Genomic DNA, 19,482 nt, shown 5'->3' on the forward strand with positions numbered 1-19,482 from the left:
TGTCGAATCCTCCAGAGGAACCCCTGCTGGGGCCCTGTCCCTTTTTCCCGGTCACCTGGTCTGTACGGACCGTACGGAGTAGACTATCGATGTTGGGTCCTGATCGTCTGTGCACCTGACAGTCTCTAAATTTCCCCCTGCTGCAAATCTAGACCCCCCGTTCCTCCCCCAGCCCCTGCCCGTCTTCTGATTCACGGAGAAATTATGGAAGTTTTGTCCCTTGATCCAGATTGCCTCCCTCTCGGCTCTCGCCATTCTGCTCCAGAAAACCCAATCCGCTGGGCTCGGCTTGGCGCTCGCGTACTCCGTATGGTTGTCGGCATTGAGTTGTCCCGACTTCTAGATTAAGTCTATCAAATTGCCCGGAATCCGGAGGTTGGGGTAGTCGCGGATTCTGTCACATGGTCCTCAAGGCGGGATCCAGTCTGAGTCCAGTCTGAGTCCAGTCTTCTCCGGCTTCTCTTTCTGGATATAGGTGTACTTGATCCTTCCATTCAGCCTAGAAGTACGCGTTGGTGTATACAGAATTTCTCATACGTATGCTAGTTATACAGTAGTAGCCGAGAATGCCCGCTTGCTCCCCTACCAACATGCTATGTATGAGCTTGAGTTGTTTCGAATCCCGTGGGACAGACAGAATATAAGACCGCAAGGAAAACTGAATCTAAGAGATGTAAAACAACAGAACGACTACTTTGCAGACACCTGTGGTGCTGTCTCTTGAACACCCTGTGACGGGGTAAGGTTCGTTACCTGGAGCGGTTCAGGCAGTTTGAGAGGCGCATCGGCCGGCACGACAAGCCTATCAAGATCCTCACCCCTCAAAACCTTCTCCATTTCCTCCTTGTTCAGTGTTTCGTACTTGATCAGCGCCTTGGTCAGCAACTCCAGTTCATGTCTCTTTTCCGTCAAGATGTTCATGGCGCGCTTGCGAGCTTCCTCAACCACCTGTCGAACCTCAAGCTCAATTTCCTGCTTCGTTTCAGATGATAGGCTGTCATAATTGCTGTAGAGGTCAACATTTCCAAGTTTTTTGGAGTATCCAAAACGCGTGACAAGCGTGTGGGCAGTGAACGTGGCATTCGTGAGGTCCTGCAAATGATTAGTGTCTACTAGAAAGCCTTTAATATTCACGGGTTGCGAACGTACCGCTACGATACCACTGCTGACCCGGTCTTCCCCCATAATCAGCTCTTCTGCCGCCCTACCGCCCATAGAGACGTCGATGTCGCTCAAGTACTGGGCATAGCTTTTGGAGACTTGATCCATTTCCGGCAAGAAGTGGGTGGTACCAAGGGACATTCCTCGAGGCATAATTGTAATTTTGTATAGAGGCATAGAAGACGGCGTGAAATAGGCAACCAGCGCATGTCCAGCCTCGTGGTAGGCGGTGAGAAGCTTGTCCTTGTCCTGAATAACCCTGCTGCGAAGCTCTGCACCCATGATGATTTTGTCTTTGGCATGATCGAAATCTTTGGGTGTGACTTTATTTTGTTTATTTCTGCTGGCAAAGATAGCGGCCTGGTTAACCAAGTTTTCCAAATCAGCGCCAGAGAAGCCACTTGTGCCACGTGCAATCACTGACACATCCACATCGGTACCAATCTGAATGTTCTTCATATGATGCTTCAAAATATCCATTCGTCCTCGAACATCAGGAAGGTCGACAACAACTTTCCTATCGAAGCGACCAGGACGAGTCAAGGCTCTGTCAAGCAGTTCAGGATAATTGGTGGCGGCCAATATGATAACACCGGAAGACTGTGAGAATCCGTCAAGTTCAGTAAGTAACTGGTTCAGGGTCTGCTTCACGTAGGCGGCGTCACGCTCGTTTCTCTTTGCACCAATGGCGTCAAGTTCGTCAATGAAGATGATCGCGGGGGACTTGCTCCGAGCTCGTTCGAAGAGTTCGCGGACACGCTTGGCACCGACGCCTACGTATACCTCGTCGAACTCAGAGCCAGACATGTAGAAGAAGGGAACACCAGCTTCGCCTGCAACAGCGCGAGCAAGCAAGGTCTTTCCGGTACCTGGAGGTCCAACAAGGAGAACCCCCTTAGGGAGTTTGCCACCAAGAGAAGAAAACCGCTCGGGATTCAGCAGAAATTCAACTAGTTCCTGAAGTTCATCCTTTGCTTCATCACATCCATGAACATCGCTGAACCGAACGGTTTGATGCTCTGGCTGCGCTTCATTGCTATGGGGGCCTTTGATACTCTTCATGATACCGGTGGTTTCAAGAAAAATTGAGAGTACAATCATCGACGCGTAGGCCAAGGCACAGAAGTAAACAATGAATTTGACCCAACGAAACACGGTGCTTGCTAGAGATTCCTCGACAACAACGTACAGAGGAGCATCTTTGGCACCAGTCCCAGACTGCTTGGTAGAGGAAATTCCAATTTGCCCGCCCTGGTTCTGGGCTGCGATAGCTTGTCCGACGGCTTGGATTTGATCAGAGCGGAGACCTTGTTTGATGTCCGATGCCGATGCCGATGCTGACGCTGGCGCAGATGCGGGCGCCGACGCCGACACACCTCCACCGACACGCTCCAAGGCTTTCTGATAGATTTGTTCCGAAAGTGCGTTACTCGAGAAATAGCCGCTTCTGTACCGCTCAATTACAATAGCCGGCATGTTGGCTCGGAGAAGGGCCTGGTAGAATGCATTTTGGGCGTTGACGCTGTTTGGGTTGTTATTTGCGGTTCTTTCCTTTTGCACTAGCAATCCATGGGACGGTCCTCCAAAAAGGAACCGTTGATGTCGTAGATTATCCGGCGCAACAGCATGGCGGGCGCGATTTAACGGTGGAGCGAGTGTAGAGTATGTTCTGGCAGACCGTGCGCGGCAATGACGAGCAGTTATGAACGAGTTGATAATGAAATTGTCTGATAGCACCACTCTCGTCAGACACGTACAACAAGGAGAGTATGCGCTTACTTTTGAACAAGGTCCGTGACAATTGATGTAGAGGTGGGCTGTAGCCTTCAGTGGCGACAGCCTCAGGCGATGGAATGCGCGCAGAGCCCTGGCAGCATATCAACACATGTCCATAACGTACCACAGCGTTGGATCTGTCTGACAAGGCAGATGAACTAACCTCGGTATGGAGGCGTCGTGAAGCTTGAAATGCAGTACCCGGAGTAGCGCAGAACTGGCCGATGCGATGCAAGGGAGTATTCAGTGCTTTCGAAATCGATGGCCGGGATCCGAATGCGAATGTAATCTGGAAAAGAACCCAGGTTATTAGATGTATGACTCTGGCACGTATATGCAACTGCCCGTACCGGCTTAAGGACCGGAAGTTGGAAGGCCATATTTGGAGTGAGTGAGCGGCACTGAGCCGCGAGACCACAGGAGAAAGCCCCTCGGAATAAGGGCAATTGAAAGACACTAGCTAGAAAGCTAAAAATAGAAGATATTGCTCAGATCTCGCATACACCTCCCCCCGGGCCGAACACAGATGGCAGGATGAAATGAGTGAGTTTGATGATGACTGTCTTCCAAATCGGAGGCGGCAGCGGCGAAAGCCAATTCTTGAGACTGGCCACTTTGGCGTGAATGATTTGCCGTACTACCCACTTAGTCACGTGCAGATACCGCTCCTTCTATATCTAAAGTCCGTTATCTTTGTAGCAACCTGGGGTTCACTGGTTTTCTTTCCAAACCACAAGAAAAACCTCTGGATGTACCTACAGGTTGACCGGCTTTTTGCTGTGCTCAAGCTACTGCTGTCCTTTATTTTGGCAGTCTGAGTCCCCTTGCACAATCTGGCATATTACCGAAACCAAGCTGCGTCCTCGAGCTATATACGACATGACGGGTTGCAAGTTACTGGTCCTTTTGGGTTCGGTTTCAGAGACAGGTAGCTTACCTTAGTCGCCTTTTGAGGCTATCTGTCCCCATATATATCTGTGTGCTTAACTTATACTGCTCGCTGAGGCAATTATATATCTTCGAGTTATTCTACAGGCAAACTGAGCAAAAAAAAACACACTACAGTACCGATGGCTGAACTTTGCTTTTCAGCCTGAACGATCATGTCCTCAAGGACTATTTTCCTCTTGGGCGCACCCACATATTCGAGTTTGCGGTGGGAAGATAGCGACCTGCTCACTGAATCCGTGCCGCCTTTTCAAGATCTCAAAAGACGCCGTAAAACTTCCCGAATGACCTCAGATACCAATCCAGTTAAATGGAGGCTACTACCGACGTTTCCGAACCCAGAAACGCCAAAAAACAGGTCCTCATTGGAGACAAAAGAAGGAACTCAGTTCTTCACGACCTATGACCTCGCAATGTCAATTGGCTTCCAAACAAAAGACCGTGAGGACTCGGAACTGTCTCAATTCTACGACCATTCCTTCACAGTACATGAAATATCAGAGATATCTGCACCTGGCACACTCTTGGGAGAGTCCACTATGGACAGTGGTCAATGGATTGGGAGCATAGATACTTCCTTTGCGACAAATGACGAGAGAGAAACATCAGCTGTGCGGCCGTACTTCCAGGGCGGCGTTACGAATCTGCAAGATATACCCAACACGGTGTATTTGAACTCTATTATACCACAAACTATGACGATTAACCTCATTGTTGCCATCATAGATATCCGGCCTCCTCGCCGTATTATGACGAGGCAGTGGCGGAGAGAGCAAGATCTGGTCGAAGTGGTGGTAGGAGATGAGACGAGGACGGGGTTTGGGGTTACTTTTTGGCTTCCTCCGTCGGACGAGGTGGCCACTGCTCGCGGATGCGGCGATGGGGCTGGGGAAGAACTACGAGCGTCCTTGATGCAACTACGACCACGAGATATTGTTCTGCTACGCACGGTAGGATTGAGCTGCTTCCGGGATCGGGTGTATGGGCAGAGCCTGCGGAGGGGACTCACCAAAATCGACCTGCTGTATCGCCAGCAAGTTGACGCAACTGACACAGGCGGGATTTACAAACTGCGGGACATTCTTGACCATGTTGCCAAGGACGATGATCTGCCGTTGGTGAAGGTGCGCAAGGTACACGAGTGGATCAGACGATTCGTTCCGGAAGCAGCAGGCGGTGGTAACAACAAACGTCGAAGGATTACGACTTTGCCTCCTGATTCTCAGGACGGAATGTTATAATTAGAAATGGCAGTATGATGCTCTTGGTTATGGAATCTGGAGTGTTCGGTTCCTGAACATGATTGGGGAAGCCGTGGTTGGGTAATAGTAATGCTACTGTCACTTCGGGCATTGCTGTGATGGAATTGCAAATATTGGTGTGTTAGATACTCGCGTTCTCAACGCTCATTTGATCAGCTCTGTAACTTATTCCCCGGGCCCCTGAAATCATATGCAACTGATTTCTTTGTCCCGGAGTTGCATGACACCCAGCTCAGGGTCACGAGCTGTAGCTGTACTCGGTTCGGGTGGATGTACATCACAGGCCCTCTAGATCGCACCACTGATTATGGGGTGCTCGGAGGCAATGCCTGCCAGGCTGTTATCCTGTCAGTGCTGTCAATGCTGTCAATGAAAATGTAGAGCACGGGGCAGAGCGGAGTGACTAGTTAATGACCGAAATCCAGGGGTTTTAAGCCCCACGAAGACCACCTGATCGGAAACACTGCGCCTGATCGTACTGCGCCGGTACTGGTAATATATCCGGCCAATAATGCTTGCGTGTCCTGCCCCTGTGGCGGCCGCAAGCAGCAGGCTAGTCCCGGGCTTGATCCACGGTGGTATCGTACATTACCCAGTTTCTGCCTCTTTTAGTTCAAGCTCAACGTGTTCTCCTGGCGTTTTATACTCTCTTCCTCCCTGGGATTGATCTTGTCTCTTGGGTTTCATACCGGACTTTCACAGCGGTGTATCACTTCAATTGACGCATACCTCCTACTGACGGTCGTCATCCGCCTCGTTTTCAATATCCTCCCTGCGGACCTCCTCTCGTTGAATCCCGCCCGCATCGCAGCTCCCTCCGTCTCCGTCGCTCGTTCTTAGAATAATAGATTCTTGAATTAATCCCAGTCTACCGCAATAATGAAGGGTACATACCTCGGCGAATTGCTACTTAGAGAGAACTCTTCTGACCTTCTGTTAATAGCTCTTATTCTCGTCGGTGGTTTTGGCACCCGCCTGCGGCCTCTGGTGAGCAGAACCCCTCTCCGGTCGCTTCGACGCTCCGCAAACCAGTCCCTTGATCATTCAGAAAGCTAACAACATTTCTAATATGTTAGACACTTACTCTTCCCAAGCCCCTGGTGGAGTTTGGTAACCGTCCTATGATTCTGCACCAAGTCGAGAGTTTAGCTGCTGCTGGTGTGACGGACATCGTTCTAGCTGTCAACTACCGTCCAGATGTTATGGTTTCTGCCCTGAAGAAGGTATGCAGCCCCGCTTGCTTGGGGAACCTTGCAGATGCTTACAACGTGGCGGGAAATAGTACGAAGAGCAATACAATGTCAAGATCGAATTCTCCGTCGAGACCGAACCCCTCGGCACCGCTGGTCCCTTGAAACTCGCAGAGGAGATTCTAGGCAAAGACGACTCCCCATTCTTCGTCCTCAACTCCGATGTCATTTGTGACTACCCTTTTCAACAACTAGCTGAGTTCCACAAGCGCCACGGTGATGAAGGAACCATCGTCGTCACCAAGGTCGACGAGCCCTCCAAGTACGGTGTTGTCGTCCATAAGCCCAACCATCCCTCGCGCATCGACCGATTCGTCGAGAAACCCGTTGAGTTTGTTGGTAATCGCATCAACGCCGGTATGTACATTCTGAACCCGAGCGTTCTGAAGCGCATTGAGCTGCGCCCTACATCCATCGAGCAAGAGACTTTCCCCGCCATCGTCCGGGACGGCCAGCTTCACTCCTTTGACCTGGACGGCTTCTGGATGGACGTTGGTCAGCCCAAGGATTTCCTCACCGGAACGTGCCTATACCTCACCTCCCTCACAAAGCGCAACTCGAAGCTGCTCGCCCCCAGCTCGGAGCCATATGTGTACGGTGGGAACGTCATGGTCGACCCTAGCGCGAAGATTGGAAAGAACTGCCGCATCGGCCCTAATGTGGTTATCGGTCCGAACGTCGTGATTGGTGACGGTGTCCGTCTGCAACGCTGTGTTCTTATGGAGAACAGCAAGGTCAAAGACCATGCTTGGATCAAGTCAACCATCGTTGGATGGAACAGCTCCGTCGGCCGATGGGCCCGTTTGGAGAATGTAACCGTCCTCGGTGACGACGTAACGATCGGCGACGAGATCTATGTCAACGGCGGTTCTATCTTGCCACACAAAAGCATCAAGCAGAACATTGATGGTGAGTTGTCCCCCAGCAAGTAATTGTAACGTTTTGAGTACTAAATTATTCCCAGTTCCTGCGATTATCATGTAAATGCTACTTCATACTTTACGCATTCCTCCCCTTCTCCCTCTCGCTTCCCTCGAAATACCTCAGTTGCATAGACCGGAGTCGATTTGCGCCTTTACCACCGCCAATTTTACATATACCACTGATCGGTTGACGCCCAACACCTCAACTTCTCCCCTTCGTCCGGTCCCAATTCATAAGCCGCTACTCGCCTTGACGGTGAAGCAACGCTTGCTTGAAATCGAGCTCTTTAATTCTGTGTTTTACAGCCTTAGTAATCGATTTCCTGATATCTTCTTTGTGTTTGGACTTCACCACCTCATACTTTCCGCTTTGATACATTCCTCTTCACTTTTTGCAAGTCGTGGTTCTATATTTATACATACTACCATACACATATCCATACATAATCTGCTTCCTCCTATTTGTCCGGCTTGTCTTCTGTCTTCTGTCCTCATTACAAGAGTGCGTCCCGACAACTCCTTCCACTTCATTACCTTTTACCTCCTTCTATTCCCCCCTTTTCTGTTATCGATTGCTCGCTTCAGTTTCCGGGTCGGAGATCATGTGATCGGATCAGAAACTGGGCTGCTAAACGCTACGCCCTACTGGTTTTAATGATGTACGTGGATGAGGAATGTAAATATGGAAGAGAAGAAGATGGCAAAAAACAAGAGCAAGGAAATTGAGATAAAGATATCGAAATACCTCCAAGACTCGCCTGGTGCACTTGTAAATCTATTAATGATTACTATTATCTTTGATGCTAGCTAGTATGCGCCAGTAGTGCTACATACTGTAGATGTGGTAGTGTACATGAGATGTCTGCCGGTGATCTATATTAGAATGGCGTAAAGGTTCTCAAAGAAGAAAAGAAGAAGATGACGACAGGGCAAGCCTGGAATATATGAGACCTCATCCAAGAGAGTGCCCTACTCCTTCACAACACTCCTTTCCTCCTCATCAAGCAAATCATCCCAAAGAATCCTCAATTCCTCCATCCGCCTCCAACACCCTCTCCCCAGCCCCTCAAACCGCTCCTTCTCCTCAGCCGTGAGATCGACCGCACCGCGCTTCCGCCTCCTAGCCCTGTCCTTAGCCAGAACCGCCGGCCCAACAACACCTCCATAGCCCCACCCATCTAGCTCCGTGGCCGCCGAAGAGCCCACACCCAGCCGAGATGCCGAGGAGCCCCATTTCACGCGGCCGCCGCCGCGTTCTCGGTATGGTGCCTCGGCAGCATCGAGCTCGGATTGCGGGGAAAGGGCAAGCCAGACGGGGGAGACAGCACCTAGGTAGGTGGAGATCGTATGCCAGGGAGAGCCGAGCAGGCGGGCTAGCCAGAAGGCGGCAACCATGGAGTATATGAGGATCGTCGGGAGGGGAATAATGGCTGTGGCGCAGATTCCCGGGTGGCCGAGATATGTGTTTGGTGGGATCGAGGAGGGTTTACTATTTTTGGTGTCGGAGTCGAAATCGGGGGAGTAGAAGCTCTTTACCCAGGGTGCAGTGCTTGGGAGGTCGGAGGTGAGGGATAGAAGGTCTGTGAGGCACTTCGATGACTCGTAAGGAACACGAGACCGAAGGCCCTGGATATCCTCGATGTCGAAGACCTTTATTGTTGCTTCAGTGCTGGAAAGCCATATGACGCGACCAGGGCCGTTGGGAGAGCCGGATCGGTGCAGGAGAGGCATGACATTGTGGGTGAGCATGTAGTGGCCGAAGACATTGGCGCAGAAGACCGTCCCTAATCGGGGTTCTTTTTCTGCGAGGCTCGACGTCTGGTTATCTGTTATAAGGCCAGCCGGCGCAATTTTGTAGCTCGGCCAAGTCGTCGCATGAACGATGTCAGTGCACACGTTCCAGACGGCGGAAGGCCAATCGAGACCTGTCCATCCTCCTATACCGGCATTGAGCACAATCGCGTCTAGTTTGGGAAAACTCTTGTTCAGGCGGCGGGACAACGCGCGGACCGAGAGGAGGTTGCAGAGGTCGACATTTTCAGGGACGAATGTGACTCGAGCGGCGGCGGAGGGATCGGGGGTAGAGGTGCGGAGATGGTTTTGTAGGCTGTGGAGTGTGTCGTTGCCCTTTCTCGTGCTCCGGGTGGTGAAGATAACTGTCAATGAACGATTGTTGTTCCGGGACGAGGCTAGGAATTCATCTGCAAGACGGCAACACGTTGAATATCCCAGGCCACTGTAGACTTGCAAAGACCCCAAGGGGCAGCAGTCAGAAACGAGAATAATGTGGTGAGGAGTTGCAGGGCGGGGTTTCACTGTACCTATTCGCACCTGTCACGAGCACAAAGACCTTGTCCTCGAGGCCTGGCACGTCGTCCGTAGGCATATTTCTTCAATTGCGCCTTGAGCTTGGATCGGTCGAGTTCTTGATACGGTAACCGTCCGCACTGGAAACTCGTCGAGTGATTGGTGCATTGCTTTATCGGATCACGTAAGCGGTGTCTCCCGAATTAGTTATGTACATAAGACAAGGAGCAGACGTCCCCCTTCAGACAAGCACCAGGCCGGAGTTCAGCTTTGTTTGCCATAAACTGGTCTAACTCGGCGAATCGGGCTGTCAATGGATCAATCACACCCGTCCATTGAGAACCATACTGAAAGCTCATTAGTTCCTCGGACGTAGATACCTATCTCGATGGCCCTCAACTCTTTTATCGCAGGCATCGCGTCGTCCGATAGGCATGACAGTGATGTCAGTCTTGCCGAGGCTGATTTATTTACACTACATGGTCGATCGCCCCTCATACGGATGATATCTGGGGTAGGATATACACTAAGATAAGGTGCAATCAGGAGGGGACGCTCGCTGATTACCTCGTACTCGAATTGTCTAGACTTCCACCGACCAGGACTCAGCTATAGATGATGATAAGCGAGCCCGCGGAGTCTCTCGTGCTCAAAACCATAATAGATTGATGGCTTGAAGTCCCCCTGTCTTGACGGTCACCAGATACTCTTCCTTTGCCTGATTACCTGGCTTGAGGTTGCTAGTGCTCAATATGGACTGCCGCCAAGTGCTGAGTCTTCGGGGATGCCTCCCAAAGGGAAGCGCACGTCATTGATCAAGTCGAATCTGGGATCCTCGAAGGCCCAGAGACGGGACAATCACGGGCTCTATTGGTCATACGAGAGACGCCCGACTACCAGCAACCCATGTATAAGTATATGGCGCACTTCCATATGACCCTGCATCGAAACAGCAAGGGCAGCCAAATGACGCGACCGGATCAGATGCTGACTTTTCCGCAGAGTTTCACGCCGGGAGGCGGCCGGAAGCATATGATGCAGACTGAGCTATAGCTTCTATAGCAAAAAGTATAATAAAACCTGGGGTAGTGCGGCCGAGAAAGATGCACTATACGGTGGTAAGCATTTGAAACGGAAACGGCTAAGTATGGTAACTTTGTAACAAACCGTATCCAGAATCGATCATGGAGAGCCGTGTTATCCTCAGATTCATAATTTGGTTGCACGCCGTTTGAAACTTTCGGAATGCTAATTCCGGCACAATTCCGCCCACTTGGTCCGTGAGCTTTGAAGGCATAAAGAGTAAAGAGAGGAGGCGTGGGTACATGATCCACAGCGGACCGACCCTTAACTACCTCATGGCCTATAAGCATTCAACAAAGGTGCGCTCGGTCTCAATATCTGAATATCAACATGTACACCGATTTTTTGAAAGGAGGACATTGCCGTTGAAGCCCGAAGGAAGAAGTGGATCTGATTTGAGACCGAGACCACCGCATCGTGGCCGCATATGAGAATACCTCGGGAGCTTACCCTGGTCGCTTCGAACTAGGATAATGATCCGGGCTGAACGATCGTGGAACGGCTCGACAAGTGGCCATTCCAGTCAACGACTGTTCAAGTGACGGCCAGATAGCTGACGGCCCGGAGATTCCGGGGCACAGAACAGATAATGGCTTCTTCGACCTGATTAGTCCTCCGGTGTACCCCGTCGACCGCCGAGTTTCACTTGATGTATATGGGCGGGAGAGCAGATACCTACCGAGTGAGACATGCAAGGGACGAATTTTTGCTAGCTCAGACGAAGGATTCATTGTCTTTGTTGCCTAGAACACTCTGGCTAAACTCGATCACTCAGAAGCAGCGCCGCCTCGAGTTTCCATGTGCTCTCAATGGCGAAAGGTCGACTCACCGACAGTTGAGCACCATGATCATTAGGAAAGTTATTCAATAGTCGGCGTAAGTTAACCGACTATTCTTCGCTCGCCGGCTCCCATGAAGCTCAAGTGGGTAACTGTAGGCCGTTGGCTCCGGGAAACCGCCTGCATCATCTAATTTCTTAGTCCCAACATTCGAGCTCGTGTTCGCAATCGCAGGTTGGCTTTTTTTTTTGGCTAGGTGTCGGCCAGGATCCTTACTAGTTGACGGGGCGATTCCGACACCCAAGCCTCGACGCAGATACCACGGAGCGGCGTAGTCATTGAATTAGACTGGGCGACCCCCGCTTGCTCACCCATTTTCTATTTGAAGGAACAGCGCATCCGCAAGGTACCCTGGAACAAATCAAAGAGAAGTATCTGCAATGATGGAGGTTTTCTGTCATAGCAACTGCAGGTCTGACAGAAAATGTGCGCATCTGAACGTCATCTCTGATTTCTTGAAAGTACCTGGTTCCTGTTCATGGTTCGATGAGCGATCCGCTCTCACTGAATTGCCCTAGAAGGGCGATGACTGCTCGATTAGGTATAAAGCGGACCAACAAGGCTGATGCGAGTCATTGAGCGAGCGCTAATTCCATCGCCGCTCGTGAAGCTCCCCGGCCGGAGAACAGAAGTTGGGGCGTTTTCCGGGGGATGCCGCGCGCATTAGCGACGTGCCTAAGAATCCGTCAAATACCAAGACCACGATGTCTCCATCCTGTCGCAGCTAAATGCGGGGTACCAATAACGGGAAGAAGCCAATGGCGTCCCCCAGCCGAATCAGCATGTCGCATCGAGACGCCAGGGAGGGGTGGGAAAAGACGGCATCGAGAGGGCGCAACAGGAGCCTCCTTCCAGATTCGGCGACCGAGGATTTTGGCGGGATAGGCAGGTATCAGGTACAGAGGTCCAAGAAAGCTATTGACTTTATCCGGAGGCGATTGGACAACCGACAAGGGAAGCTAGAACTTGGAAGTGACTCACCTCTCTTCCGCTTGTCGCAAATTCAATCGCTCTGTTGTCTCGATCGTTCCATCACTAACCGTTATGGGCGAAGAATCCGGCGTGGACGATAGTTCTCGTTGCGAGGGCTGGTGAGCGCGGTAAATGTCCTCATCCAACTAGCGGATTACGCAGGAGGTGATATTGCTGACAATGCGATAAGATGAGACAAGCCGAGACAAGTTCCTGACTCAATCCAGATTAACTAACATAAGGATGGACTTGGAAGGATTCGACGGTGTGTCCTGCATTGTTTGAAGCGAAGAACTAACAACGGGTGCTAAGTTAGTAGCAGCAGAATACGAAGGAGATAGCGGACTTAGGTTCCAGGCGTCTAATGCTCTCAATCTGACACTGGCAGGACCAATGACCAGACCCCTGGGTTCGGGATGATCGCATTCCAGAGGTCAATTCATCAATTTCAGTCTCAGCTAAGGTTATATCACACCATTCCAAGGATCCTCCTGAAGTCTGCTACTCCGTACAGAGTGGTCTACAGACTAGACTTGGCTTCAGGCATTTGAGATACCGGGTAGGCCTCGGAGTAAATCCTACCCCGACTCGACATAGAGGTGCAAACTTCCCTATGAGGCACCTTATCGAGTCCCTCATAGATCTACGTTGCATATTCTTCCCTACTTCAAACGCAAAATCCAAGGTCCGACTCCTATGGGATGCCTGGAAGAAACTTGTGGCGTCGGCCGTCCTACTGTGTGAGATGCACAGCAGCCTTGACAGCGCTCTCTCATTTGCAGATTGACAAACCTCCCACCTCAGAGTCCCAATTCAAATGCGTATACGCAGATGCCAATCGCAGCCCGGTTGGCGTGACACAGAACAGAATAGTCTATTTCTCGGTTATTGGGTGGCGTTGGCACTATACCAAAGCCGATTCTGACCTCGAATCTTATTCGCTTTCCCAACTTCTGCCAATGATGAGAAATGAGAAACATCCTCCTACTCAGCCGCTGAGATTTGATATGTGTATATTGCTGGGCAGGCCAAGTTCGGACCTGCCGGAAGAACTTTGGACGACTAGGGAGTAAGGATTTTGTTTCCAAACTATTATCCTCGTTACCGATCATCGCTAGCCCCGTGGACCCCTTTCAGCCTTCCATGTGGCAATGCTAATGAAGTCTAAGTCTGGTGTCTGACTCCTGAGGGCACCCACGTTGGCCGAGACCAACTCCAACGACTCGCGAACGTTAATGTGGTTAAAGAGAGTTTCGCTTACCCTGTTTTCATAGTACTGCACGTACGCCTTGTCGTTGTTGTGTCTGCTGATCTTCTTTCCTTGAGCCTCACGAGGATGGTGAGACAAGGCACGGGATTTGAAATTGAGGGACGAACATACACCGCAGGTCCTCGAGAATTGGAGAAGCCAACACTTGTCATCAAGACAAGAGGGGCCCATTGACAGACGATCGATTTCTTGTCGCCCACTTTCCTGCTTCTCATTCGCGCATCGACTCCCATACGATCAGATGCGGAGAGCTCCACATAAAGTCAATGAGCAGGAGGAGATTTTCTTCACATCGTCTGAGCACACGGATCTCGCATAGTGCAGCCACAAATCAGATCTAAGCGGTGCTTTTGGGACGAACGCGTGGCTATAGGAGGGGCCCTCTCATTGTTCGTGAATCTGGGACTTCTTCCTGATCTATCAGACTGAGAACCCGATTTACCCGTCCTTATCGCCGAGACTTCCTGGTTCGGATAGGACGTCATAACGAAACAAGCGAGAATGTCTTCAATCTGTCAGCACTCTGAATGGCTGGCGGATATACCCGCTGTCCCACAGGCCCCGTTCATAACCATGGAAATTGCAAAGTACTAGTAGACTGCCAAACAGCGGTGGCATGATGGGTACGATAATTATTGCTGACGACCGACGGTCGATAAGAGTGAGGCTTTTATTGTCAATGGAGATCGACGGGCATCGTCCCCGATGATAGGAGAGTTGAAAAAGGCGTTGAGAGACGCTTGTGGTTCGTAGGATCCTGAGAGTTGGGCTGACGCTGATCCTTCGACAAATGCGGATGGAAAGGAGCCGGCAGATATGAAGCTGTTGTTATTTGAACCGGTGATCAGCGTGAGCTTATCCCAGATGATTACGACAGCCTTATTCAGCTGAGTTGCGCGGCCATCGAGCTTGAGGCTTTGAGATAGTAAGATCGTCCCGAATCTCCGAGCATACGCCGTTGCGAGGTAGATACGGAGTACATACAGTAGCAGGCGAGATTCGAAACACAGCCACGTGGGGATTCAACGTCAGACATGGCGCTGGCTGGCTGGGTCTGGCCTTTCTTTCCTGGTCTCGATTCGGAGGCGAAATGGATGTCTGCACCCCAATCCGGAGCCACTGTGGGAGGTCGCCTTCAAGGTAGCGGAAAGATGGCCCGATACATACCTATTGCCATTATTAAAATTCGGCCCCTGAGCTATCGCTACAAGCTCTGAGGCACGAGGTTCGGCAGCCTCGGTCAAAACTTGCTGGAGAAGATTCAGTTATCAATCCGGCGTGTATCTATGTACCAAGAATAGAAGACGGGGGAAACCGTGGCGGCTTTCGACGTAGCACAGTCGATTCACCATAGTCGGCCGAAGATATATTAGGTATCAAGGTTTAGTCCTCGAGGCCAACATCTACCCAGAAGACGAATCGATAAAAGGCGTTTTCGGGCTTTGAAAATCCGAGACTAAATAGCCTGAAGATCCCTGTTCTCTCAAGGCAGTAAGTTCCTGGGTTATCAGGGTACAAGGTGTTGACAGCGGATAGCGGAAGGAGGACCCTGGCTTTCCACAAACTCAACTCGTAGCCGACAATTGGGCGATAAAGTCGAGAGTTGGGGCTTGAGAGTCTGATTTCCTGAGACCCTCAATCAGACCGGGGCAAGGCAAACCGTTTGACAGTCACGGCTTGTTCGGTCGCTGCATCCCAGAAGTCAGAAAGTGGTGAGTTGCGTCGGCGAGTGCTGGCCAGTTTGTTTGCTTCCGAAGCGACTTCGATCCCGGGGCTTGGGAACTTGGGAGGTAGTTTGACTCCTTTCTTCCCAAATTATTTATTCTCTGTCTTCCGATCTTATTGTGTGGAGTAATACTTTGTTTGGCTTTTGGACCGTCAATCTGGTAGCATCCGTCGAGCGTTCACAGCCGCGGGTTGAGGGATCGCCCCCAGACTGAGCAGTGCAGCGAGCGACGAGACCGGGGAGACTCCTGTCATGAAACCTTATTCCCCAGCTGTCGCCTCTCGCAAACCCATACGAAACTAGAAAGGGATGAGCTGATCCATGAAACGCCTGCCGAAGCCTTGACGGCCGGACTCTGGCGGTAATTTTGCCGGGTTGCCAAACAGTCCTGGAACTGATTTGCTGCCAGGCCGGGAGGCTGCCTGCGATTTCCAATCAACCCAGGCTAAACTGTCCCCGGACTAGGGACGCTGCCAGCCTTGGGTTCGGCCGGCGCTGATTGGGCTCGGTCGATGCTCTGGAAGTTTGGCCAGGCACTGCAAGAGGGTGGGGGGATGTGTCCCCCTCCTCTGCGTCTGTCTGGCTGGTGCCAATTGATCGAGGTGCCAAAGTGGTACAGCTCGGCCTCTCCCTTAGTCTTTCCGTCTACCCCGGGCACGTCCCACTCCCTCCCTCCCTCTCCCATTCCGAGCCCAAGCTGTCAGTTTGAGGGTGAGAGCAGTGAGCAGAAGAGACAGCAGCGAGATAGCGTTATATTATCATTTAGTCTGGATGGGACCATCTGCGCCTAGCAGTTTAGGTACGAGCGCTAATCCGCCTCTCCGCTAATAATATGCCTCGTTTTTGTGCGAGTGAGTCCACCCCCCTCTCTGAGATTCGCCCTGCTCAGGAGTTTCCCTCCATAAAATCGCCCTTCTCCCAGAACGAATAAGAATAATATTAATATTAGAGGGCCGCTATTTCTGTTCCGTAAATTACCACTCCGCTTACCCTCGTTTGTTTCTTTCTTTTCCCCTTCTGCACTCACCCTTCTCCACCTCTGGAGTCAGCCTAGGTCGTCGAAGGCTAGCCAGCTTGACCTACTGTTCTGGCCTGAGGATCACCTTGCGACCAGCCAGCTCCAACACTACTTACTTATACTGAGTTACTCTTCTGCATTGGAAAATACACGGCATATGTGCTCTGTTTTGTTTTGCCGTCTACCTGGAGCAGCAGAAACCGAGCCGTTTATTTTCCACTACTTTATCTCCCAAGACCTTCTATTTATACTAGTCGCTCGCCTCGGCTTCTGGCTCGACTGTCGTATCACCAAGTTGCAACCTTGAGCAGCAGCAGCAGCAGCTTACTATACCTATATATCACGCTCTTCTATTATCCCTCCCTGGCTTTCTATTATTACCGTCACTTCGCTAGTGATATATTATGTTCCAGCCTCAAAGTCAGCACCAGCAGCACCGTGACTTCCGTCGATCCATCATTCTCATTCCTTGAGCTCGTTTCTGCCTCTGTCCAGACTCCCGGCCGGCCAAACGCCGCATCCTGGCCTTAACTTTCCTGTGATAACCTTGTCCTTGTCACCTCCGATCCTTTTTTGTGATTCCTTTTTCCTGTGGCTTTCTTCTCCTCCCTCCCCTCAATCTTCTTCCCTCAACCCAACTCTACGCTCGTCCGACCCTCTCTCCCAGCTTTCCGTGGCCATTGAGTTGGCCACTCGAAGGCTACTTTTTTTTTCGTCATCCTTTGCTTCTCCCATCAGAATCATTGCCACTTTTCGACAAAACCTAGATTCTAGTCTCTGTGTCTCGTTCCTCGGGCCATATTCTGGAGTCTTTTTTCGCTGTCTGGGCCCATCCCCACACTTTCTAAACTTCCCGATCATCAGTCCTCCCGCGCCCTCTGATCGTTCAACGACATGGCTCCTGGCAGTGGACGCGACTTCAGGTGCCCCTGGAATAAATCTCCCTGTGGAAAGGTAATGCTCTGCGTATTTCTTATTCTCACCACTCTCTTGTTAACAGGTCTCAGTCATTCAATCGCAAGTCAGATCTTGGCAGACACTATCGTATACATACCAACGAGCGACCGTACCAATGTAACTACAAAGACTGCCATAAGAGTTTCATCCAACGGAGTGCTTTGACCGTGCACCACCGGACTCACACCGGAGAGAAGCCTCATGTCTGCGACCATGAAGGTTGCCGCAAAGCCTTTTCTGATGTATGACCCTGCGCTCTTCTAACCATCTCAAAGACCATTGCTGATTGCTCGAAAGTCCTCTAGTCTTGCTCGTCATCGCAGGATCCATACGGGAAGACGTCCTTACATCTGCCAGGAACCTCGATGTGACAAAAGGTATGAACTTGTAGATAATACCACGTCCATGGTGCATAGCTAATGTGCCGAAGCTTTTGTCGCAAGACCACCCTTACAAAGCATCAACATCGCACTCACCCCCTAGGGACGATGGCTCGAATGCCGTCTGAAGAAACAGTTTCAGAACATTCTTATCCTGATCCCACCAACACCCCTCACCCGAACGAACAATATATGCTTACACAACAAGCCTACTTCCCCAATGCTACTACACCGACCCAGGAATTCTATAACCAGCAAAACCTACCGATGCGCCCAGTTAATATGCAGGAACAACCGCCGATCGTCCATGGTAATATCCCCGTTACCTCGTCCGTTGAGGTGCAGCAAGTGCAGCAGTTCATGCAACTGATGCAACAACAGCAACAACATCAGCAGCACCAACAGCAGCACCATCAACATCAGCAACAACATCACCACCAGCAGAGCCAAGGGTTTGACCCACACCGTATGGGTTTCGTGCCAGTGGAATACCAGCAGCCGGTGTACACCTCACCGACGGTGGAAAGTCACCCGCCTATGCCGTATGCGTCTAATCTTGAATACAAACCTCCTGTCATGCGACTATTAAATCAACCGGAGGGGACGGATTTTGCTTTCCTTGGAACCGGTTGCTAAGCGTGGCCTTCGGGTCGGACCACGCCGAACCCCCAATTTATGAATGAGCCTTGGTTGGGTTTTACAGTTTTACTCCGTCAGAACAACAGCCCCGGAAGCCCTCGCGCTTACCGATGGCTATGTGTCACGAACAATCTCCGAAATCTGAGCATTAGAATGCTGGACATCTCCTTTCTGTCTGTCTACATCTGTCCTTTACGAGCCAGTCGTTGTAATCTTGAGGCTTCTGCTACCGGCCTGTTTTGTTTATTTCGCTGTCACCTTGACTAGCTTGATTTTTGTGTTGAAAGGCAGTGGAGAGGCGTTTGTCACATGTTTGATACCATACATTATTTTCCTGTCATCAATTTGTTCTGGGGGTGTTTCGTCTAGTCTGCACTACTATCTCGGTCAGCATCGGAGTTCGGCATCACGAAGTGACTCATGTGGAATGTAGCTAATTCTAGTGAAGACGTCAAGATGGTCGGCAGTGGCGCGTTTGAAAATAATTGTGCGGTACTCCGTAGTAGGAGTAGTCCAGGCGCTGCTATCCGTAGTACTGGCCGTATCCATCACGGACAGTCCAGGACGCCGATCACCAATCCAGCATACTTCCGCCATCGCCCGAGACCGTCAATCTCATGAAATTTCACCAATCTCAGCTCACTTGCGGCTAGTGATCTTCGTTTCTGAATAGAGTGGCCCGACAAGGGTGCAGCAGCAGATGGCCGATCCTCACGAAATTTGCTGCCTACGTGCATTCATCTAATATATTTACTCTCCGCTCGTATTCATCTTTTTGTGTTTGATAATGGAAACAGTAAGCGGCCATTCCTCTTACTCCAGTAAATCTCGCTAGATCGAAGCTATGCTTGTGATGACGTCAGCCCAGAGTCGACAGCTTCGGGTCCCCACCTCTCCTGACAGACACTGCGAGTCAACCACTCTTTCTCAAAATCCCGGCCGACAATCGCTCTGGAGTGGGAAAAGAACTC

The 19,482-nt window shown here is 50.9% G+C and overlaps 6 protein-coding genes across 6 annotated transcripts; 4 read left to right on the top strand and 2 right to left on the bottom strand.

Annotated features, from left to right (window-relative positions):
* Positions 1-364: 364 nt before the first annotated feature.
* On the bottom strand, positions 365-3,504 carry BDW74DRAFT_98757 (i-AAA protease YME1). The gene is made up of 5 exons (XM_073734240.1): positions 3,288-3,504; positions 3,101-3,226; positions 2,941-3,028; positions 1,150-2,888; positions 365-1,092 (listed from the first exon to the last, which is right to left on the bottom strand). Exons 1-5 carry the CDS (start codon positions 3,315-3,317, stop codon positions 691-693), a joined length of 2,385 nt encoding a protein of 794 aa, XP_073586969.1. The 5' UTR covers positions 3,318-3,504; the 3' UTR covers positions 365-690.
* Positions 3,505-3,590: 86 nt separating this feature from the next.
* BDW74DRAFT_147112 (uncharacterized protein) lies at positions 3,591-5,534 on the top strand. Its single transcript, XM_073723485.1, has one exon. The coding sequence runs from the start codon at positions 4,041-4,043 to the stop codon at positions 5,124-5,126; it is 1,086 nt and encodes a 361-aa protein (XP_073586970.1). The 5' UTR covers positions 3,591-4,040; the 3' UTR covers positions 5,127-5,534.
* Positions 5,527-8,081, top strand: BDW74DRAFT_147116 (mannose-1-phosphate guanyltransferase). Its single transcript, XM_073723486.1, has 5 exons — positions 5,527-6,033; positions 6,091-6,134; positions 6,224-6,370; positions 6,430-7,306; positions 7,362-8,081. Exons 1-5 carry the CDS (start codon positions 6,027-6,029, stop codon positions 7,379-7,381), a joined length of 1,095 nt encoding a protein of 364 aa, XP_073586971.1. The 5' UTR covers positions 5,527-6,026; the 3' UTR covers positions 7,382-8,081.
* On the top strand, positions 7,273-8,132 carry BDW74DRAFT_98778 (uncharacterized protein). Its single transcript, XM_073734241.1, has one exon. It carries the CDS (start codon positions 7,382-7,384, stop codon positions 7,973-7,975), a length of 594 nt encoding a protein of 197 aa, XP_073586972.1. The 5' UTR covers positions 7,273-7,381; the 3' UTR covers positions 7,976-8,132.
* Positions 8,083-9,728, bottom strand: BDW74DRAFT_147120 (3-keto-steroid reductase). The gene is made up of 2 exons (XM_073723487.1): positions 9,642-9,728; positions 8,083-9,556 (listed from the first exon to the last, which is right to left on the bottom strand). The coding sequence occupies exons 1-2, from the start codon at positions 9,704-9,706 to the stop codon at positions 8,290-8,292; spliced, it is 1,332 nt and encodes a 443-aa protein (XP_073586973.1). The 5' UTR covers positions 9,707-9,728; the 3' UTR covers positions 8,083-8,289.
* Positions 9,729-17,136: 7,408 nt separating this feature from the next.
* BDW74DRAFT_98868 (putative C2H2 finger domain protein) lies at positions 17,137-18,703 on the top strand. Its single transcript, XM_073734243.1, has 4 exons — positions 17,137-17,489; positions 17,543-17,734; positions 17,790-17,869; positions 17,923-18,703. Exons 1-4 carry the CDS (start codon positions 17,430-17,432, stop codon positions 18,506-18,508), a joined length of 918 nt encoding a protein of 305 aa, XP_073586974.1. The 5' UTR covers positions 17,137-17,429; the 3' UTR covers positions 18,509-18,703.
* The last annotated feature ends 779 nt before the right edge of the window (positions 18,704-19,482 follow it).

This window comes from Aspergillus multicolor (genome assembly GCF_047715735.1).
Source record: "Aspergillus multicolor strain CBS 133.54 unplaced genomic scaffold BDW74scaffold_4, whole genome shotgun sequence".
Lineage (NCBI taxonomy): Eukaryota > Fungi > Ascomycota > Eurotiomycetes > Eurotiales > Aspergillaceae > Aspergillus > Aspergillus multicolor.

Bases quoted from the DNA above. Each gene is read 5' to 3' on its own strand.
- BDW74DRAFT_147120 (XM_073723487.1), bottom strand. From the start codon at position 9,706: ATGCCTACGGACGACGTGCCAGGCCTCGAGGACAAGGTCTTTGTGCTC. The intron at 9,557-9,641 runs GTACAGTGAAAC...GCAAGTCTACAG, and splicing joins CTCGTGACAGGTGCGAATAG to TGGCCTGGGATATTCAACGT.
- BDW74DRAFT_147116 (XM_073723486.1), top strand. The intron at 6,371-6,429 runs GTATGCAGCCCC...GGCGGGAAATAG, and splicing joins TGGTTTCTGCCCTGAAGAAG to TACGAAGAGCAATACAATGT. The intron at 7,307-7,361 runs GTGAGTTGTCCC...AATTATTCCCAG, and splicing joins CATCAAGCAGAACATTGATG to TTCCTGCGATTATCATGTAA.
- BDW74DRAFT_147112 (XM_073723485.1), top strand. From the start codon at position 4,041: ATGTCCTCAAGGACTATTTTCCTCTTGGGCGCACCCACATATTCGAGT.
- BDW74DRAFT_98778 (XM_073734241.1), top strand. From the start codon at position 7,382: ATGCTACTTCATACTTTACGCATTCCTCCCCTTCTCCCTCTCGCTTCC.
- BDW74DRAFT_98868 (XM_073734243.1), top strand. From the start codon at position 17,430: ATGGCTCCTGGCAGTGGACGCGACTTCAGGTGCCCCTGGAATAAATCT. The intron at 17,490-17,542 runs GTAATGCTCTGC...AACAGGTCTCAG, and splicing joins ATAAATCTCCCTGTGGAAAG to TCATTCAATCGCAAGTCAGA. The intron at 17,735-17,789 runs GTATGACCCTGC...ATTGCTCGAAAG, and splicing joins GCCGCAAAGCCTTTTCTGAT to TCCTCTAGTCTTGCTCGTCA.
- BDW74DRAFT_98757 (XM_073734240.1), bottom strand. From the start codon at position 3,317: ATGGCCTTCCAACTTCCGGTCCTTAAGCCG. The intron at 2,889-2,940 runs GTAAGCGCATAC...TGGTGCTATCAG, and splicing joins GTCACGGACCTTGTTCAAAA to ACAATTTCATTATCAACTCG. The intron at 1,093-1,149 runs GTACGTTCGCAA...AATCATTTGCAG, and splicing joins TCAGCAGTGGTATCGTAGCG to GACCTCACGAATGCCACGTT.